The 20,062-nt window shown below is 40.2% G+C and overlaps 2 protein-coding genes across 24 annotated transcripts; one reads left to right on the top strand and one right to left on the bottom strand.

The window, feature by feature from the left end:
* Window positions 1–1,072: 1,072 nt before the first annotated feature.
* Window positions 1,073–16,426, bottom strand: LOC106391375 (polyadenylate-binding protein-interacting protein 6). Of its 19 annotated transcripts, none has more exons than XR_007317866.1 (7): window positions 15,841–16,280; window positions 14,996–15,318; window positions 2,799–2,996; window positions 2,372–2,715; window positions 2,021–2,298; window positions 1,591–1,761; window positions 1,073–1,484 (listed from the first exon to the last, which is right to left on the bottom strand). XR_007317866.1 is itself a non-coding variant. In XM_022694725.2 (4 exons), the coding sequence occupies exons 2-4, from the start codon at window positions 15,302–15,304 to the stop codon at window positions 12,692–12,694; spliced, it is 474 nt and encodes a 157-aa protein (XP_022550446.2). In that variant the 5' UTR covers window positions 15,305–15,318; window positions 15,841–16,212; the 3' UTR covers window positions 12,558–12,691. The 19 variants fall into 19 exon arrangements, 4 of the variants coding, with proteins under 4 accessions (XP_022550446.2, XP_022550447.2, XP_048600109.1 ...); XR_007317864.1 differs by having other exon boundaries at window positions 2,372–2,698; window positions 2,776–2,996; window positions 15,841–16,279; XR_007317867.1 differs by having other exon boundaries at window positions 2,840–2,996; window positions 15,841–16,278.
* On the top strand, window positions 16,405–19,784 carry LOC106394683 (MADS-box protein AGL24). 5 transcript variants are annotated; one of them, XM_048744150.1, is made up of 9 exons: window positions 16,405–16,609; window positions 16,839–17,058; window positions 17,885–17,966; window positions 18,220–18,281; window positions 18,801–18,900; window positions 19,019–19,060; window positions 19,149–19,190; window positions 19,273–19,409; window positions 19,499–19,784. In XM_048744150.1, the coding sequence occupies exons 2-9, from the start codon at window positions 16,877–16,879 to the stop codon at window positions 19,515–19,517; spliced, it is 666 nt and encodes a 221-aa protein (XP_048600107.1). In that variant the 5' UTR covers window positions 16,405–16,609; window positions 16,839–16,876; the 3' UTR covers window positions 19,518–19,784. The 5 variants fall into 5 exon arrangements, with proteins under 5 accessions (XP_048600107.1, XP_013690707.2, XP_022550445.2 ...); XM_013835253.3 differs by having other exon boundaries at window positions 18,217–18,281; XM_022694724.2 differs by having other exon boundaries at window positions 16,432–16,609; window positions 16,859–17,058.
* The last annotated feature ends 278 nt before the right edge of the window (window positions 19,785–20,062 follow it).

Below are 20,062 nucleotides of genomic sequence, written 5' to 3'. Positions count from 1 at the left end.
TCTTCTTCCATTACCTTTTGCTACCGACGACTGATTTTGTGCCAGCGAATTCACAAATGGATCATATGCGATGGAAGCCCATATATTTTCACCTTTACTTTTATTTTTCAGTAATACAAGAAAACAGAAGACTTGACTAAATTGTCCACCATATTATTCTAGTCTAACAGGAGATCAACTTTAGTTAGGGTTAAAACTTAATAGGGTTATAAATGGCTGACGTATGCAGAAATGACAATTAATGATGGTGGATACGATAGATATTATCAGGTGTCGCATCTGGTGTGGATGAACAATAGAAAAAAATTGGATGGAATATTTAATAGAAACCATTTATGAAAAATATAAACCAAAAGGTAGATATAATATAGTATCTACTATTTAGTCTAAATAACGATTTACTAAATTGCAGCTTAATATACTCATCGAGTGAAAAGAACCATGAGCCATTAAATACGAGAACGATCGGGGGACCATTTAGATGAGAACACACAACCGAAGGTCATTCATTCAGTTGAGAATGAATTAGAAGTTAATTACGTCGTTATTTAACACTAAATCCTTTGTTCGCGCTACGCGCGGATTGTATTTTGTAAATTTATTTCCAATTGTTTCTTTAGTTATAAGTTAATTTTCACAAACTATTTTTAAGAATTAGCTGTTTCCAATTATAAATAAGTTTGCTAAAAAAACTGAATTCATCTGTTGTTTTAGTTTATTTTTAAATTAATATATGTTATCTCAAAATCTGTTTTTGAAGTTTTGAATCTCTGTCAACTCTGTCAAGAAGGTCAGCTATGACTCTAGATCCCCTACCATTGTTGGGTTTTAACTTTTATTAGGTTAGACATTTTGATTTTAATTATCTAATTTATTGTAATACATATAATTTTTTATATATTTTGACGTCTCAGCTTGAAGATAGCAATAGTAAGAAATACGTGAGATATGATCCTCAATGGTTTTGTCCACAAATTGATACATTTATGATTTTGTCTTTCTTCCTTCAGTGTAATTGTTGTACAAAGATTATTTGTTAATTTTGATTCAATTACATGTGCATATGATCTTGTGATCTGAATCAATCTTTTATTGTAATTTACAGAAAAATTAATCTGCAGAACTAATCGTAAACGCTGAAAAGCTCTGGTAAGACCACTATTAAAATTTTGCAACTTGACATAAATGAAGACAATACCAAACTATTTCAGAATCCTACAACCCCGAGATTCTCATCACATGGTAGAAGGTAATACAGAGTAGAATATTAATTTGATGGATCACATTACATATATAGCTTTTCCCTCGATAGGAAGACAATATGAGAGACATGAACATAGCAGTAACATGAATTTCAGAGCCATGTATCAATCAGGTAGTCACCAAACCTCTCTACAACTATATTGCATTGGTCAAGGTCATTGGTTGACATAAAAAAAGATCAAGGCTTGGGTGGTTTTCTTGATTGTAACACCACCAGCTCCCTACAAAAGTAGCACTAATTAATTAAAAACAACCGCCTTCAGACTAAAAAGGCAAAATATATTTACCAAAAAAAGGCAAAAGATTCATCAGAATCAGTTATGTTACTTTCTTCATTCGAATAAAGGCATTTGGCTCTCTTTCGATAACCATGTACTTTTGTGCCACCGATGAACATCCCATTTGAGCAAGCGTTCCACACTCAAAAATCGCTGTTGATGCCACTGATTTCCTCAGGCTTCAAGCCTTGAACATCAAAATCGATGTTCACTCTTTGAACTTATAAAACAAAGATAATACTAAAACGATAAAAGAAACAATAACATAGACACGGGACAATGCAAACTCAGATTTTCACTAAGTTTTTACTACAGCAAACTTGATTTCGAGAACAAAATATCAATGAACACTTCAATCTAGAACACAAGGAACTTCCCTGGTTCCAAAGTTTAAAACCGCTTTTCCCTATTATAGCAATTTGTATAAGATACCAAAAGACTGCAATCTATCAAGAAATGGCTAAAGAGATAGGATTTACTTTGCTCAAAGGAATAGATTTTGTTATCACCATGTAGGCATTGCGGCTAACCAATCTGATAGTCAATTCAACGTTTTTGAGACAACCGTGAAGTGTAATGACCCATTCTGGAAACCAATGATCAGGTGTCATCCCGCTTAGTTTTGTTCTCTGATGAATTGCTTCAAGAATGAACCGAACAGACTCCACAAAAAAACACAATGAGTGAACCAAGAGCCACAAATCCTAGGTTGTAGCAAGCCACTTCATTGAGAGTTGGAGACAATGTCAGAAACACACTGCATATACCAAACCCAAGGACTGTGTTTATAAAATGAAACGACTGTGTTTATGAAATGAAGATTGTAGTACCTTATTCGTTACACCCTTCTTCGGCTCTCTCGTTTCATCAACATGCCTTACCATGAACCGCACTAACTAAGAGAGAGCCACTTCCTTCGCCCCTTAATCATACACCTCTTTTGTACAACCATCAAGGCCAAACACACTGTCAAGAGGCATAGGAAATTGTTACATGGAACGTAACCAAAAGGCAAGAAACACCTCACCCTCTTCTAGAACCTCTCCTCACCCACGTCATTCTTCTAGGAATCTATCCCACACCATCCTTCCCATCTTCTTGCATTGAATCTTGATGGGCCCTTCCCTTCCTCCTCTTATAGTGATACATCTCACGTCCTTGGGCCCTCTCATAACTGAAATCTCAGTAAAAACAGAATTTGGATCAAGAAGCTACCAGAGTAAGCAATTCTTACCAAATGTATATGCAGTGGGGTACATGGAACTCTCAAAAATGGAAAGATGGCTCCTGTGCTAGACCGTTTCATCATTGATACACTCCCAATCTGCTACGTCTTTCTTTCTCACTTACTGCCTTCAAACGAACAGAAACAAAAATATTCTCTTCTCTCCCACTCGATCCTTGCATCTGATCCTCTCGTGTAGCCATCTTCATACCTCACCTCATGCCTCTCATCTGTCCCAAAAGAAACCAGGACACAGAAAAAGCAGCAATGTCATATATACAGAGAGAGAGGGAGGGGCGGGGGGGGGGGAGGAAATTAAAAATTATGAGACAATTCAATCTTTGTATTTCACAACTTCAGTCAAGAGCTTTGTCGAGTTTCATGTCGACAGAAGAACATTTTCTCTATCCACGTGGTTTATAGTAATATATACTAATCATCAAAGAGCATGCAAACCTAAAGCCAATTGAAGCATAAACCTTAAGATTAAAACTTGGGAGAACATCATAAAGTATTAGTTGTAAAGTTGACCTTATATTTTGGGATGCATTTAACAGCAACCTCTCTTTTTTGAGCTTAGGAGAGCAACTGTAAGACCCGATCCCGGCCGACTAGGCCGCGGTCGATGCCTCACGTCGCTCAGTCCATACCCAGACCGAACCTCTAAAAATTTTGCCCTTTATTTAAAATATCGCCCATTGGCGAGGGCTAACTCAGATCCTAGCTCAAGACTACCTTAGTCATTCCCTAGCTAGATCCTTTCAACTTATGCACAGCGGAATAACATCTATCATCCATTGGACTAAATCCAATCTAACACTTGTCTGGTCAGATCACCTCAGCTACTGGTCAGTAAACACAACTGCCAGCTAGCTCCAAGGTCGGTCCCGAACCCAAATCAAGGCATACAAATCTAGATCTATGCAACATTGCTAGATCATACCTTTGCCACATCTACGAAGCTTGTTAGCTCATCGGCCCAGCTACACTAGCTGAATGAACTCACAAACCAGCTGATCGAGCTGCGAGGTAGCCTTGCCCAGCTCCCCGTCCACTCGTCCAACTCCCTTATACCTGCATAAACTCTTCCCTTGGGTACTTAGTCATTCAGCCAACCATCCCCACAGACATAAGTAACCCTTGAGAAGTCTTCAAACAGCTAAGGACATGCATCTAGCCCTTACCGGCTCATGCACTGTCCCACATCCTTTTTGCCTTATCAACTTCTGATACCAAGTCCAGCTCATGGACTAACAATGCCCATCAGATCCTGAGTCAATCAACCAACCACCCCACATGACTCAGAACTGATGAGTCTTCACACTTCCTAATCGGTCATGGAACCATGTCCCACTGAACCTGATTAGTGTTGCTCTTACCACCGGTGCATCCTTTGATCAATCAGATCAGACACCTTGATCCATCATCCAAGCATCAGGTCGTCCATCCTTACCCATAATCAGATCACACACGGCCTGCCTTACCAACACCAAGGTTGATAACCAGCAATTCCTTATGATCAATATCATAAGTGACAATATGTTCCAGCACACAAACATATGATCAGATATCCTAACACAAGGATCTGATCCCAATATGCCCTCAGGTGCAATTTCGACCGCAAGCAAACCTGCTCCAAAAACATAGCCAATGCTTTGCACATAGCTTACCAACCCAATGTTGATAACTAACATTCCTTATGATCAATAATCATAAGTGACAAACATTTCACAATACACAAGCATATGATCCGATAACCTAACACAAGGATCTATCATTGCATGGCTGGTTCCATAACTAATCGATCATTTTCTCATTAAACCCAAATCTGGCCGATTTCAAATGTGATCCAAAAACTAAATAAAATTCATGTAAATTCATGATAATTCCCAACTAAGAGAATGCCATAATCCGAATTTGCAGAACCGGCCTCGATCCTAAAGATCTCGGCCACGAACAGCCAAACCAGCCAAACTGACCATCTCTAAATCAATTAGATAAAACCCAATAAAAATCATGATAATTCATTATAAATACCCACTATGAAGAATCAATCATCAGATCCCCTCAAGTCCTTCAGGAACTATGAGATCCGATCATACCTTCCAAACCAAGGCCATGGAGGATTTCTCCTAACCGGCCAAGGCCATGGTTTAATGTCATCAAGTCTGATCCAACAGACTACACCATAATCATTCATAATATATATATTCCTCAAGGACGTGCCATACTTGGCCATGATCAATTCCACAGTCAACAGAATTGTAATTCAAGAGGTAAACATAAAACCGGTTACCTTATACATGATCTGATTAGATCATGTGCCTTCCCTTATCATGGACGGCCATGATCCTCCAGGGCACGCCTCCATCATTGTCCTATCACATACCTCCAGTATTGATAAGATCTATTCAAGGGTCGCACCAACTTCTCATCCATGGAACTTCCATGAAACCAGTTTCTACACTGCATCCGCCTTCAAGGCTGTCTTGGCCTGTAAGAGTTGAGTCTGGCCTTCTCCCTTCTCTCCTGATTATCTGCGTGTGTTCCCAAGACACAGAGGAAGCCCAGGATGTGATCATCCATGATCAAACATCCTCACAGGGTCGTCCATCACTTTCCCCTTCAGTGCCCATGAAACTGCCTTTGTACACACATCTGCCCTTAAGGCTGTTCATGCCATTGAGACTGGAGTCCGGCCTTCTCCCTTCCATCCTGACCATTTGAGTGTGTTCCCAGGGCACAGAGGAAGCCTAGGACATGATCATCCATGATCAATCACCATCAAAGGGTCGTTCTCAACTCCCCTTGTGATTGCCCACAAAACTGCCTCTTTGCTGCCTTCACACCACTCTTGATCTTGGATGGAGCAATCCGACTCTCTCTCTCTTTTTCTCTGGTTTTCTTTGTGTTTCAGGGTGTAGAAGGAAGCCCCTGGTGTGCCTGCAAAGTCACGGACTTGCCTGACTTTTATAGAAGAAGGGGTGGTTACTTTGTGGTGGTTACTTTTTAACCATTCCATCCCTTCGGTTTCAATCCTGGCCATTGATTTAAATCAATGGTCCAGATCACACCCTTTCGCCTCTGGCAGTTACCACACGCCCTGGAACTGCCAATCCACTCCTGGACAAGGCCAAACAAGGCCCAGACTGATTGCCCACGCCCCTGGCTCAATCCCAAGAGCCCACCAGCCCATCGGCACACACGGGTCACCCACATGGCCCGGCCACTGTCCAGACCCGGCCCAACTGCCCATGACTTGAACACTCAGTCCAGCTGAGTTGAGCTGATCCCCAGCTGTTCCAGCTGAGTGAGCTAGTCCATCTAGCTCAGGGAGCTGACACACTCTTCAGTGAGCTACACTGAGCTGCACTACACTTCACCTAGCTGGTCGAGCTTGCTTACTGCATCGCCCAGCTGTTATACACTGTGTCCAGCTTGTTTCCTTTATCTTCTTCAATCCTTCTAAGTCCCTTGGTCAATTTCCAGACCTAGACTTAGTTTTCCCATGATCCATTCTGATCACTCACTTCATCGAGCTTCACCTGGATCTTGTCCAGCTACCAGCTCGCTTGTCCAGCTCCTTTGAGCTTGTCTCCTTCTTGGATTAGCTATGCCTTAGCTTCCTGATGCCCTTAACCTTACTTCCAGGCTATGACACGCTTGTCTTTGGGCCATATGACCATACTGGTGCATTTCCACGCACCGCAGTCCGTCCGGACGATCCTATCCAGAATCGGGGACATGACAAGTCTCCCCCACTTACGAAGGATTCGTCCTCGAATCCAGTGGTGTTAACCTCTTGTCTCATGACAAAGGTTCCATCCGAACTCCTTTGTACCCGGAACATGGAGCATGCTCGATTGGTTCTTTCTAACCAATTTGTTGCATCTCCCACCTTGTTCCTTCTCACTGACCACGTCCTGGTCATCATATACACAACAAATCTCCCCCACTTGATAGATATTTAACCCAAAATCTTATCAAGTGGTCCATCAAGCACCCATACAAATACCTGACTTGTGTCTCAGACCCAACTCTCCAAGTTTCGGTCCTAGTAGACACCAAGTCTCTTACTCTCTGACCCTAGTCCATGACTAGATCATCTTCAGTCCCTAAAAACTTACTGCATACCCGAGTCTTAGTAGATTTACCCAATCTCCAAGCCACTCAATGTATCAGTCAAGTCTTAATGAACTCGTTCCAATCTTTAGGCCGCTTGTTGTACCACAAGTCCAAACAGATTGTTTTGTTTCCTTATGTCCTTACAGACACCAAGGGTTCATGATCCCAGCCTAATCGTACTGGATCATCCGTTAACCGACCACAACCTTTTCCAGCTTGGCCATATTGCGATCTTAGTCCCTACTAGACTAAACCGCCTTAACTTTACTTCTGTCCATCACTGAACTTTGTCATATTTCGATCCTGGTCCATTTAGGACATGATCATATTCCGGTCTTGGTCCACTCAAGGACTCGACCGTGCATTCCGACCATAGGTCCATCTCCGAGTAGGTCGTGTCCTGATCCTCGTCCCTTACCGGACTTGATCATATTACGGTTCTGGTCCACTCAGGGACTCAACCGTCTCAATCAATACACAGCCTGAAGCTACCATCTTTCTGTTTCACAAAAAGAACTGGTGCTCCCCAAGGCAATACACTAGGGCATATGAACCCCTTCTCAAGCAACTCCTCAAGTTGCTTCTTCAGCTCTGCCATCTGAGCTGGTGCCATTCTATATGGACTTTTAGATAATGGGGCCGTTCCAGGTTCCAATTCAATGATGAATGGGCCAGCCCTATCAGGGGGAATGCCATGTAGTGCCCCAAACACATCCTGAAATTCCCGAACCAACGGTATACCCTCTGGGTCACAGGCCCCTACAACCTCATCAGTGTAAATGGTAACCAAAAGGCCTCACAACCATTTCCAAGCATCCGTTCTATTGGACTGCTGAAACCACCAAACTACAAGAGGTTGGCTTGATTCCTTGGTACTTAATCGGGGTCCAAACTCGTTCTCAAGTTGCACCCTTCCCAGGTGACAATATAGAGTTGCCCGATACTTTCCCAACCAGTCCATGCCCAAGATCACTTCATGATACTTGAGGGGAACCACAATCAGATCTATAGGCATCAGCCTATCCAAGATCACCACAATCAGATCTATAGGCATCGGCCTATCCAAGATCACCACAATCAGATCTATAGGCATCGGCCTATCCAAGATCACCACAATCAGATCTATAGGCATCGGCCTATCCAAGACCACCACAGGGATGTCCTTAACCAGACCGAGTGAGTTCATAACTTGCCCTCCGGCCGCACTCACTCGTTCAGGACCATCCCATGTTCCATTCTGGAACAAACCTTTTCCAATCATACTTGGACTCACAAAACTATGTGTAGCTCCAGTATCAAATAATGTGTTTCCACACTACCGATCATTAAGTACTTAGATGAGTAGGATCTCGATTTGATCACACATTTGGAAAATGTCCCATACCATTCTCCAAAGCATCACACATCTGTGAACGTCCCATACCATTCACAAAAGTGTTTATAGTATACCTCAATCCTCATCATACTAAGATACTTAACATCGTGTTTCCAATTCCTCTTGGAATTGATCCATTCCATTCACTCCATCTTAAGGAATCCTACCTTGACTTACACTGAGTCCAAGCTGATCCATCTGATCACAAGCCTACTCATGTACTAGCCATGTAGTGTCTCCCTTAGAATAACATGAACATTGCATATGCTCACTTGTTTTGAACGGTCACAAAGGAATAACATTTACCTCCAAGAGAGTGCTGCACGTTTCTTTCAACCTAAGCCACTCTCTGGTCCATGTTACTTCCCTTGTCCAGGTCGTCCATACAAAGATCTTGCATTGCGTCCATCATCCAATCCGTCCATTATTCCCAAATAACTAGATAAACTAACCTTTATGTTTTCAGGGTCTTGCCGTGGAAAAGTGTATCTTGGCTAAGCCGGCTCATCTTGGAACTTCCCCGTTCACAAGCATGAAACCCAAACTTACCTCAACTCTCACTTGGCTCACCACAACTAAGGTTTCAAGTCATCTCAGTTTTCAGAAATAATTTCGGTTTGGAACTCAACATCTTTGAGCACTGTCCGTAACAGGATCAAGCATGCTCTGATACCAACTTGTAAGACCCGATCCCGGCCGACTAGGCCGCGGTCGATGCCTCACGTCGCTCAGTCCATACCCGGACCGAACCTCTAAAAATTTTGCCCTTTATTTAAAATATCGCCCATTGGCGAGGGCTAACTCAGATCCTAGCTCAAGACTACCTTAGTCATTCCCTAGCTAGATCCTTTCAACTTATGCACAGCGGAATAACATCTATCATCCATTGGACTAAATCCAATCTAACACTTGTCTGGTCAGATCACCTCAGCTACTGGTCAGTAAACACAACTGCCAGCTAGCTCCAAGGTCGATCCCGAACCCAAATCAAGGCATACAAATCTGAGGTTCCATTCCCCTAACCATTCTATCTAGATCTATGCAACATTGCTAGATCATACCTTTGCCACAGCTACACTAGCTGAATGAACTCATAAACCAGCTGATCGAGCTGCGAGGTAGCCTTGCCCAGCTCCCCGTCCACTCGTCTAACTCCCTTATACCTGCATAAACTCTTCCCTTGGGTACTTAGTCATTCAGCCAACCATCCCCACAGACATAAGTAACCCTTGAGAAGTCTTCAAACAGCTAAGGACATGCATCTAGCCCTTACCGGCTCATGCACTGTCCCACATCCTTTTTGCCTTATCAACTTCTGATACCAAGTCCAGCTCATGGACTAACAATGCCCATCAGATCCTGAGTCAATCAACCAACCACCCCACATGACTCAGAACTGATGAGTCTTCACACTTCCTAATCGGTCATGGAACCATGTCCCACTGAACCTGATTAGTGTTGCTCTTACCACCGGTGCATCCTTTGGTCAATCAGATCAGACACCTTGATCCATCATCCAAGGATAAGGTCGTCCATCCTTACCCATGATCAGATCACACACGGCCTGCCTTACCAACACCAAGGTTGATAACCAGCAATTCCTTATGATCAATATCATAAGTGACAATATGTTCCAGCACACAAACATATGATCAGATATCCTAACACAAGGATCTGACCCCAATATGCCCTCAGGTGCAATTTCGACCGCTAGCAAACCTGCTCCAAAAACATAGCCAATGCTTTGCACATAGCTTACCAACCCAATGTTGATAACTAACATTCCTTATGATCAATAATCATAAGTGACAAACATTTCACAATACACAAGCATATGATCCGATAACCTAACACAAGGATCTATCATTGCATGGCTGGTTCCATAACTAATCGATCATTTTCTCATTAAACCTAAATCTGGCCGATTTCAAATGTGATCCAAAAACTAAATAAAATTCATGTAAATTAATGATAATTCCCAACTAAGAGAATGCCATAATCAGAATTTGTAGAACCGGCCTCGATCCTAGAGATCTCGGCCACGAACAGCCAAACCGGCCAAACAGACCATCTCTAAATCAATTAGATAAAACCCAATAAAAATCATGATAATTCATTATAAATACCCACTAAGAAGAATCAATCATCAGATCCCCTCAAGTCCTTCAGGAACTATGAGATCCGATCATACCTTCCAAACCAAGGCCATGGAGGATTTCTCCTAACCGGCCAAGGCCATGGTTTAATGTCATCAAGTCTGATCCAACAGACTACACCATAATCATTCATAATATATATATTCCTCAAGGACGTGCCATAATTGGCCATGATCAATTCCACAGTCAACAGAATTGTAATTCAAGAGGTAAACATAAAACCGGTTACCTTATACATGATCTGATTAGATCATGTGCCTCCCCTTATCATGGACGGCCATGCTCCTCCAGGGCACGCCTCCATCATTGTCCTATCACATACCTCCAGTATTGATAAGATCTATTCAAGGGTCGCACCAACTTCCCATCCATGGAACTTCCATGAAACTAGTTTCTACACTGCATCCGCCTTCAAGGCTGTCTTGGCCTGTAAGAGTTGAGTCTGGCCTTCTCCCTTCTCTCCTGATTATCTGCGTGTGTTCCCAAGACACAGAGGAAGCCCAGTATGTCATCATCCATGATCAAACATCCTCACAGGGTCGTCCATCACTTCCCCCTTCAGTGCCCATGAAACTGCCTTTCTACACACATCTGCCCTTAAGGTTGTTCATGCCATTGAGACTGGAGTCCGGCCTTCTCCCTTCCCTCCTGACCATTTGAGTGTGTTCCCAGGGCACAGAGGAAGCCTAGGACATGATCATCCATGATCAATCACCATCAAAGGGTCGTTCTCAACTCCCCTTGTGATTGCCCACAAAACTGCCTCTTTGCTGCCTTCACACCACTCTTGATCTTGGATGGAGCAATCCGACTCTCTCTCTCTCTTTTTCTCTGGTTTTCTTTGTGTTTCAGGGTGTAGAAGGAAGCCCCTGGTGTGCCTGCAAAGGCACGGACTTGCCTGACTTTTATAGAAGAAGGGGTGGTTACTTTTTGGTGGTTACTTTTTAACCATTCCATCCCTTCGGTTTCAATCCTGGCCATTGATTTAAATCAATGGTCCAGATCACACCCTTTCGCCTGTGGCAGTTACCACACGCCCTGGAACTGCCAATCCACTCCTGGACAAGGCCAAACAAGGCCCAGACTGATTGCCCACGCCCCTGGCTCAATCCCAAGAGCCCACCAGCCTATCGACACACACGGGTCACCCACATGGCCCGACCACTGTCCAGACCCGGCCCAACTGCCAATGACTTGAACACTCAGTCCAGCTGAGTTGAGCTGATCCCCAGCTGTCCCAGCTGAGTGAGCTAGTCCATCTCGCTCAGGGAGCTGACACACTCTTCAGTGAGCTACACTGAGCTGCACTACACTTCACCTAGCTGGTCGAGCTTGCTTACTGCATCGCCCAGCTGTTATACACTGTGTCCAGCTTGTTTCCTTTATCTTCTTCAATCCTTCTAAGTCCCTTGGTAAATTTCCAGACCTAGACTTAGTTTTCCCATGATCCATTCTGATCACTCACTTCATCGAGCTTCACCTGGATCTTGTCCAGCTACCAGCTCGCTTGTCCAGCTCCTTTGAGCTTGTCTCCTTCTTGGATTAGCTATGCTTTAGCTTCCTGATGCCCTTAACCTTACTTCCAGGCTATGACACGCTTGTCTTTGGGCCATATGACCATACTGGTGCATTTCCACGCACCGCAGTCCGTCCGGACGATCCTATCCATAATCGGGGACATGACAACAACCGTAATCAAAATGACCCCTCCCGATCTCTTTCCCTAACTCCATCCTAATCTGAAACTGCAGACGTTTGTTTCAGAAAAAAAAATTGTCAACGCGTCAGTCTGTAGTAACTAAATTAGAGAGAGGCCAGCAAATTATTATTTTATAGAATCCGACAGCTACGATATCACACATTTTCTTTGTTAGATAGAACTTGTTGTAGTTTTGGAAAATTCCTTTAAGAAAAAAGTAGAGTAATGTAAGAGCAACAATTTAGGAAGAGTGCGTTTGTTAGTTGGTTGAAAAAAGAATTAAGTATTTGCTCATTCTTCAGGTTGGAAATGTACTAAGACACAGACCCGCTGCAAACCATCGTTGATATCCATAATACTTGTATCTATACTTCACCTTGAAGTTGTTTCTGTTGGCAGAATGACGATTACTCGATTAGAATGGGAGATGGGAAAGTATTTGGTTATCGAAGATACACCTTTTTGTATTCAACGAAGGAAATTAAAAATTATGAGACAGTTCAATCTTTGTATTTCACAACTTCAGTCAAGAGCTTTGTCGAGTTTCATGTCGGCAGAAGAACATTTTCTTTATCCACGTGGTTTATAGTAATATATACCAATCACCAAAGAGCATGCAAACCTAAAGCCAATTGAAGCATAAACCTTAAGATTAAAACTTGGGAGAACATCATAAAGTATTAGTTGTAAAGTTGACCTTAGATTTTGGGATGCATCTAACAACAACCTCTCTTTTTTGAGCTTAGGAGAGCAACCATAATCAAAATGACCCCTCCCGATCTCTTCCCCTAACTCCATCCTAAGCTGAAACTGCAGACGTTTGTTTCAGAAAAAAAAAATTGTCAACGCGTCAGTTTGTAGTAACAAAATTCGAGCGAGGCCTGCAAATTATTATTTTATAGAATCTGACAGCAACGATATCACACATTTTCTTTGTTAGATAGAACTTGTTGTAGATTTGGAAAATTCCTTTAAGAAAAAAGTAGAGTAATGTAAGAGCAACAATTTAGGATTTGTGTGTTTGTTAGTTGGTTGAAAAAAGAATTAAGTATTTGCTCACTCTTCAGGTTGGAAATGTACTAAGACACAGACCCGCTGCAAACCGTCGTTGATATCCATAATACTTGTATCTATACTTCACTTTGAAGTTGTTTCTGTTGGCAGAATGACGATTACTCGATTATAATGGGAGATGGGAAAGTATTTGGTTATCGAAGATACACCTTTATGTTTTCAACGAATTCTGAAAGCAATCTTCATTATTTCCACCTTGCACTTCCTTCAATGTCAACTGAGAACTGCCCTTTCCATGTTTCAAACTCTTAAGGCATATGTCTCTTCTTTTAGCTAGGCTTGTCAAGCTTTTTATTCTTCTTTCTACAAAACCATGTCACAATTAGCCAAGTTTAGTATTACTTAAAGCAGGACGTCTAAACATCACAAAACTGGAGATAAACTTTGACTCACCAACGTCCGCTCCTCTTCCTCACACTCGACATCATTCTTCCTCTGCATCTCTGAATACCCATCTTTTTCGTACTCCTGGACTTGCATGTAGCTTCTTCAGCCTATACCAGACAGTATGAAGAGATTTTAATCAGGAAAATCTTGTCATGTGCTAATGCTACAATCAAAAAATTTCACAGTAAGGACTAAAACACTATTAACATAATTAATTAGTTCATTCTCGATCAAATATTCATGAAGTGTTCATCTAATCGCAAGAAAACATACTTCTGGTGATCGTAGGCTTCACGGCGGCCACAGATTAAATTTTCTCAAATTAGGATCCATATCTAATGGAAACATCTGGTACCTCGGAGCACTCATTTTGTAACAACACCAAACAAACAAAATAGATTCATAAAGAAGTCAAAGCAGAAAAGTGTTAAGAGATGCAATGCAACTTTTCAGAGATGGTATTAAATCTTACGTGACTGTTGGAGAAGATAGGTAGGCGATAACACAGATGGAGCCAGAGGAAACTGTTTCCTCTGATTATGGGATCTGACGGGACCATGGCGGTAATTTTCGGTGTGATTTGTTAAGGAGTTCTGTGTAAGTGATGAGGGAAGTAAGATATATACTATGGGATGGGATGGGGTACCTGAAGAGGTCGTCGACATCGGGTGATTACAAAAATTTAAAAGGCTTTGAAGAATCTGAGTGAAGAAGGAGTTATGTGTCTTCAGTGGTGTTTGTCAATTAGGGTTGATTGAAGATCAGATGGGACTTTATATAGAAGGAGAAATAGGAGGAGATGGAACGAAACCATTTAAGAAGACTTAAAAACATGATAAATTGTCGAAGCGTGAGTTACGGTAACGGAGAATTGCAGAATTTGATCGATGAAGACAAAGTTGGATAGTCGGAGAAGAATAAAATTACGCTTCAGACCAGTTTTGACGACGACGTGGCAGAAGAATGATTTATGATATGTTGATTTTTTTAGTTAACGTGGACAGGTTGAGAGTTGAGTATATCCTGCTTTTAGTATTGTTAGATCACAACTGGGAGCAGTCTCTTACCTGCCAGCTCTATGAGAGCAAGCCCATCCATTAGAACTTCTAATGAGCTCTTATGATTAAATTAGTAGTTAATATGGTGATTTGAGAAGTTAAAAAACTTTGTTAGTGTAAATAATTTTTTCCTCCTCCAATGGGAGAACCTCATAGGAGTTCTTAAATAATTTTTTTTAAAGTAGAATGATTTAAAATAAAAGCATACATAAAAAGAATCTCAATCCTTAACACCCAAACTTGAAATTGAAAATCTATACAAATGTACTCTCTCTCTCTTTCCACAATGAAACAAAGCGTTGTGGACAATCTACTCTGGTGTAATTTAAGTGTGAAACTAGTGAAATAGGTTTACCTCATGTTGAGTGAGCATTTCGATAGTTGCATCAAGATCACCATTGTTGGCCAAGTAAACATCACATATAGACTCATCTGACAAATTAGAGAATGAAGCCAAAAGGAACTCCATCTCCATCTCCGAATCATCATCCCTCATGTGAGAGCCTGGAAAACTTCCCTTCCCTTGGACTCCATAACCATAGGGTTGGTGCTGAACGTCATGTGTGGCAGTAGCAGCAGCAGGTTTTGTAGAATCAGCTTCTCTTTTGTAGAGTGGTACGTAAGCTGCTGCGTTCGGATTCAATCCTGATCCTCCTGGCTTCATTGCTAATTCAGATACTAAAACAAAAAACATAGCAAATTGATTACTCGATTCGTACAGTAAAACAAATAAGGCTTTTGCTGCAAAGTCGAAGCTAGCAACCAGATTCTCGCTTACACAAGCTTATCACATGATTCCAATATGAAGCACAATCAAAATTAAAGCCACAAAGAGATCATAGTTACAGAAGATATAGAGTCGTTGAGTGAGAATATGTTAAGCTTCTATTGTTCATCGTAACGTCTTAGGCATCAAAACTAATTTACACATGGATTCCGCGAATCAAATCAAGAACAATATGGAAACCTAGTGGAGAATGATAACATGAACATACAAATTATCTAGCCTCTAAGCCATGATCTATCGAACGCGATTCTAGCTATCACATGAACACAGATCGCAGGAATCAAACAAAAACTTAAAAATATCTTCAGAAAATATATGATATAGCAAACACGAACAGATGTCGTCGTCGTTGAGATCACATCAAAGATCGCCTGTCAACGGAGAAAAAGAAACGAGAGAGAAAGCGAGCTTACCAGAATGAAAGAGTCAATCACGTTGAAGAAGACGGTTCGAGAGGAGAAACGATCGTAACTGCAGAGATCTACGAACGGCTAAGAAGGTGGGGGAAAGCGAAAGAATCAAATGATTCAGACGAGGAAATCAAACACTCTCGGGAGTGATTGAGATTGGAGGAGATTACCAAGAAGAAGATCGAGATCAGAAGGGAAAGAGAAGATGGAGCGATTGAGATTGGAGGAGGAAGAGAAAAATTGATTTTGAGAAGTCGACGATGAAGGAGAGAAACATAAAATAGATTATCCAATACCAAAGAGACACGTAAAGGGTTTTTACCAGCTGTAAAAATACCACATTAAACACCGATTCTGTGTTTTTATCTCTTTTTCATTTTTTTTTTGAATTTTGTTTGGAACCCCGTTTTAGAGCTGCCGATGGATGTGCTCTGAAACACAAATTAAGTTTACGTGTGTTAGATGTTTTATTGATTGGTGTTAAAAAAAAAAGATATTTTAATGATTTTTAATCTAGGAAACTGATGGAAAGCAAAACGTATGGTCCATTAATAAGTGAACCACTGTTTAGCTAAAAAAAGCAGACTCATCTTACCAATCTCGAACACACAACACACAGTCACCATCTCTCTCTTTATTTCACACGCATACATTTAGGGAATCAGAAGCCTATAAACAAAAGAAAGGAAAAAAACCTTTTTTATCTTCACAAGTTAAGAAAGTGTGTGCTGGGTTGTAAAACATAATCCAAGATCCTCTCACTCAAAGAAAGGTAACAGTTGTGAATCTGTTTCTTCTAATCCTTAAGCAGATCTCTGGATGCATTAATTCATCTAGTCTTGTTATTTCTTTTACTTCTATGCGTAATTTCTGGATCTGATCTTTCTCTCTCTCTTCTGTCCATCTAGGGTTTCTTGAGAATATTATTTAAACCCTCTTTAGCTAATAGTCACACTTCATTTCCTTTCTTTGTTTCTTGGTCTAAATGTTGCTATGGGTAGGGGAGATTCAAAATCTATAGTGAAGAAGATTGGGTACAATGGCGAGAGAGAAGATAAGGATAAAGAAGATAGATAACCTAACAGCGAGACAAGTTACTTTCTCTAAGAGAAGAAGGGGAATCATCAAGAAAGCCAGTGAACTTTCGATTCTTTGCGATGCTGATGTTGCTCTCATCATCTTCTCTGCTACTGGAAAGCTCTTCGAATTCTCTAGCTCAAGGTATGTGTACTTTCATTTTATAAAATTTCTATCATTTCTCTTTTCAATCTTTGGTTTGAGAGATGATAATATTGTTAAGATATGTAATTATATGAGACTTTTAGTTATTTTTTACTCTCTAAAATAATTTATTCTTGGGCTCGGAGAAATCATATACGTAGTTAGCTGCGTGTCACGGCATAATTTGATAATATATATTGAAGCAGTAAAAATAAAAGATTCTGACGACCTAACATAATTGTACTTGCTCTTATCCCTTTCTTCCAATAAGAATATAAGAATTATGTTTACTATGACCTTACTCATCCTGTAATTACGTTAATATGTAACATAATGAAAACATAACTACATAATTAAGTATAGGTTATTTACTTTTCTTAACCATTTTCATTTAGACATATGATAACTTTTCTATAATCTAAAAGGGGAGAGTATAATATTTTTTTTGTAACTGTGCTAAGTTATGCAAGCAAGTGTATATATATGGATACATGGTACTTACCACAATTAGAATGGACTTCTTTTTCTCTTTCTCTTACTTTATTTTGTATTACAAAAGTCTTTGACAGTCATTTTTGGTTTGATTGGGGATTAAGTATTAATCACTAGTTTATTTATTGTGATAAGCATATATTACCATAACTCTAATGGAGTCATCCAATAAATATCATCTGCACATGTTTGACTTCATACTTTTGATTTCTTTCTTCTTTTTGGTAACTAAAAAAAGGGTTCCAGTGTATTCTTTAGATTATTAATTTAATAAATTGCATATATGGACGAAGGAAAGCTTTATGAAAGATGGATTGTTTGTTGATACGTGTAGTATGAGAGACATCTTGGGAAGGTATAATCTTCATGCAAGTAACATCAACAAAATGATGGGTCCACCTTCTCCGTATCACCAGGTATTCTCATTATCACTCACTCTCTTCTATAGTTATTTTATCAAACCCTTGTCTTGTCTCTATATTATCCGCTAATCTTCACTTTTTATGCGAGATTGTTTGAATTGTTTGGTGTAAGTCCACATATAGAGACATGAAGTTACAAAGTTAACTAGCTAGCATCAATGCAGCATTAATCTTGAAGCATGTAATTACGTACTTGGTTCAACATATCAGTTACAGAACCTGAAAATTTTGACTTTGCATCTAGCAGCTAGAGAATTGTAACCTCTCCCGACTAAGTAAGGAAGTCGAAGACAAAACCAAGCAGCTCAGGTATGGCTTCATCTATATGCTATGCTGATAAACAAATCTTTCATGTGTGGTTTTTATGTTTTGAAGACAATGTATGAATGTTGCTTATATGTTTTAGAATCTATTCATCTAAGAAAACGAAGCTATTTCATTTCATGGGTAGTTTTTTCGATGTCTTATTTATCAGGTTGTAAAAATTATTTCTAAAGCTTAAAAGAGTTTAGTAGTTTTCAAATATGACCCATAATTCTCCTTTTATCAAACTTTATATCGCTATAACATCTAGTATTAGTTTACGTAGCTGGTATTGCGTGAGTTCAATACAAATCTTCAAAGCTATGTACCTTACTAGTTGAGGCGTTCGTGGATATTATACGACGTTAGCTTGGTTTCTTCTTATTCTATGTGAGATTTTTTTCAATATCCATATTAGTAGCATTGTATGCTTAATGTGTGCGATGTGGGTTTAAGTGCTTCGTTATAAACTTGAAAATGTATATAAAAATGTGATTTTCATGTGGTACTCTAATGTAATCCTAGACAAATGAGAGGGGAAGATCTTGAAGGATTGAACTTAGAAGAGTTGCAGCGGCTGGAGAAATCGCTTGAATCTGGACTTAGTCGTGTGTCTGAAAAGAAGGTTCATTACTAAATCATAGACTAATAACAAGCACATTTTTGTAACGTGACATATAGTAACTATAAGCTGTATAAATATATAAAAATGTAACATTGTTGTTGTTGTTTTTGTTAACTAGGGCGAATGTGTGATGAGCCAGATATCTTCACTTGAGAAACGGGTAATAAGTACAATTTGTGTTATGGATAACATAATGATTAAGCCTACATGTAAGTATGCATATTAATAAGTGAGGTAAACACACGCAGGGATCAGAGTTGGTGGATGAGAATAGAAGACTGAGGGAGCAAGTATGGCTCTTGTACCTTCATAGAAACAATTCTATATTTATAGTATTAGTATTCTGATTCATTATAATAATACAAATATTAGCTTGAGTCGTTGGAAATGGCTAAAACGATGGCGTTAAAGGAGGTTGTGGAGACAGAGTCGGCGACCACAAATGTGTCAAGCTATGACAGTGGAGCTCCCATTGAAGATGACTTCTCAGATACTTCCCTTAAGCTTGGGTATAATTAACTAATTCAGTGGAGATATACATTCAGTGTGTGGAATATGTCGATGTTACTTATTGTGTTGGTTTCTTTTATTTTGTTAGGCTTCCGTCTTGGGAATGAATCGGAGAAAGAAGAGTGCAGCAGAGTTGACTTGGATGAGACATGAAACAAACTGATCCGAGTCGTCATTTTTCACTTTCTTTCCTTTCATAAGTGTTGAACAAAATTCAGATGTGAAGAATGAAATTCTCATTGCATTGTGGAGACCGTGATAGCAAGCGTATCACATCGTGTTACTGTTTCTCTTTCTTTTCTAAAACTATTTTGCAAAGAAAAATCAATGGGCCTGATATTGTCTTTTAATTGATTATTTATCTTTAGCAGCCATCTATTTTGCTTGATTAGTAGCTCATCAACTAGCATGTCTTGTTAGTGTTGCCCTAGCTCGATGTTTTACACTCCATGATCTTCTAAGAATGCTTTTTTTTTTTTTTTTTTTTTGATAAATCTTATCGGATGATCCGGTCGGCCTCGGGAGGAATGCACTTAATGCTACATAGTTGACCGGCTACCACACTGCATTACCCGAGTTTATAATATCTTCCGACTAATGCCAAGAGGTGAATCGATCATCTGTTACGATCCACCATGTAAACCAACAAGAT

The sequence above is a fragment of the Brassica napus genome, chromosome C1, assembly GCF_020379485.1.
Source record: "Brassica napus cultivar Da-Ae chromosome C1, Da-Ae, whole genome shotgun sequence".
In the NCBI taxonomy this organism is placed as follows: Eukaryota; Viridiplantae; Streptophyta; class Magnoliopsida; order Brassicales; family Brassicaceae; genus Brassica; species Brassica napus.
The sequence above is the reverse complement of the archived record's forward strand: the minus strand, read 5'-3'. Positions and strand labels throughout refer to the sequence as shown.

Coding starts and splice junctions, on each gene's coding strand:
- LOC106391375 (XM_048744152.1), bottom strand. CDS start 15,304: ATGAAGCCAGGAGGATCAGGATTGAATCCGAACGCAGCAGCTTACGTA. Junction 12,932..14,995: donor AAATGCTCACTCAACATGAG/GTAAACCTATTT, acceptor AAACGTCTGCAG/TTTCAGCTTAGGATGGAGTT.
- LOC106394683 (XM_013835253.3), top strand. CDS start 16,877: ATGGCGAGAGAGAAGATAAGGATAAAGAAGATAGATAACCTAACAGCG. Junction 18,901..19,018: donor GTCGTGTGTCTGAAAAGAAG/GTTCATTACTAA, acceptor TTTGTTAACTAG/GGCGAATGTGTGATGAGCCA. Junction 19,191..19,272: donor ATAGAAGACTGAGGGAGCAA/GTATGGCTCTTG, acceptor TACAAATATTAG/CTTGAGTCGTTGGAAATGGC.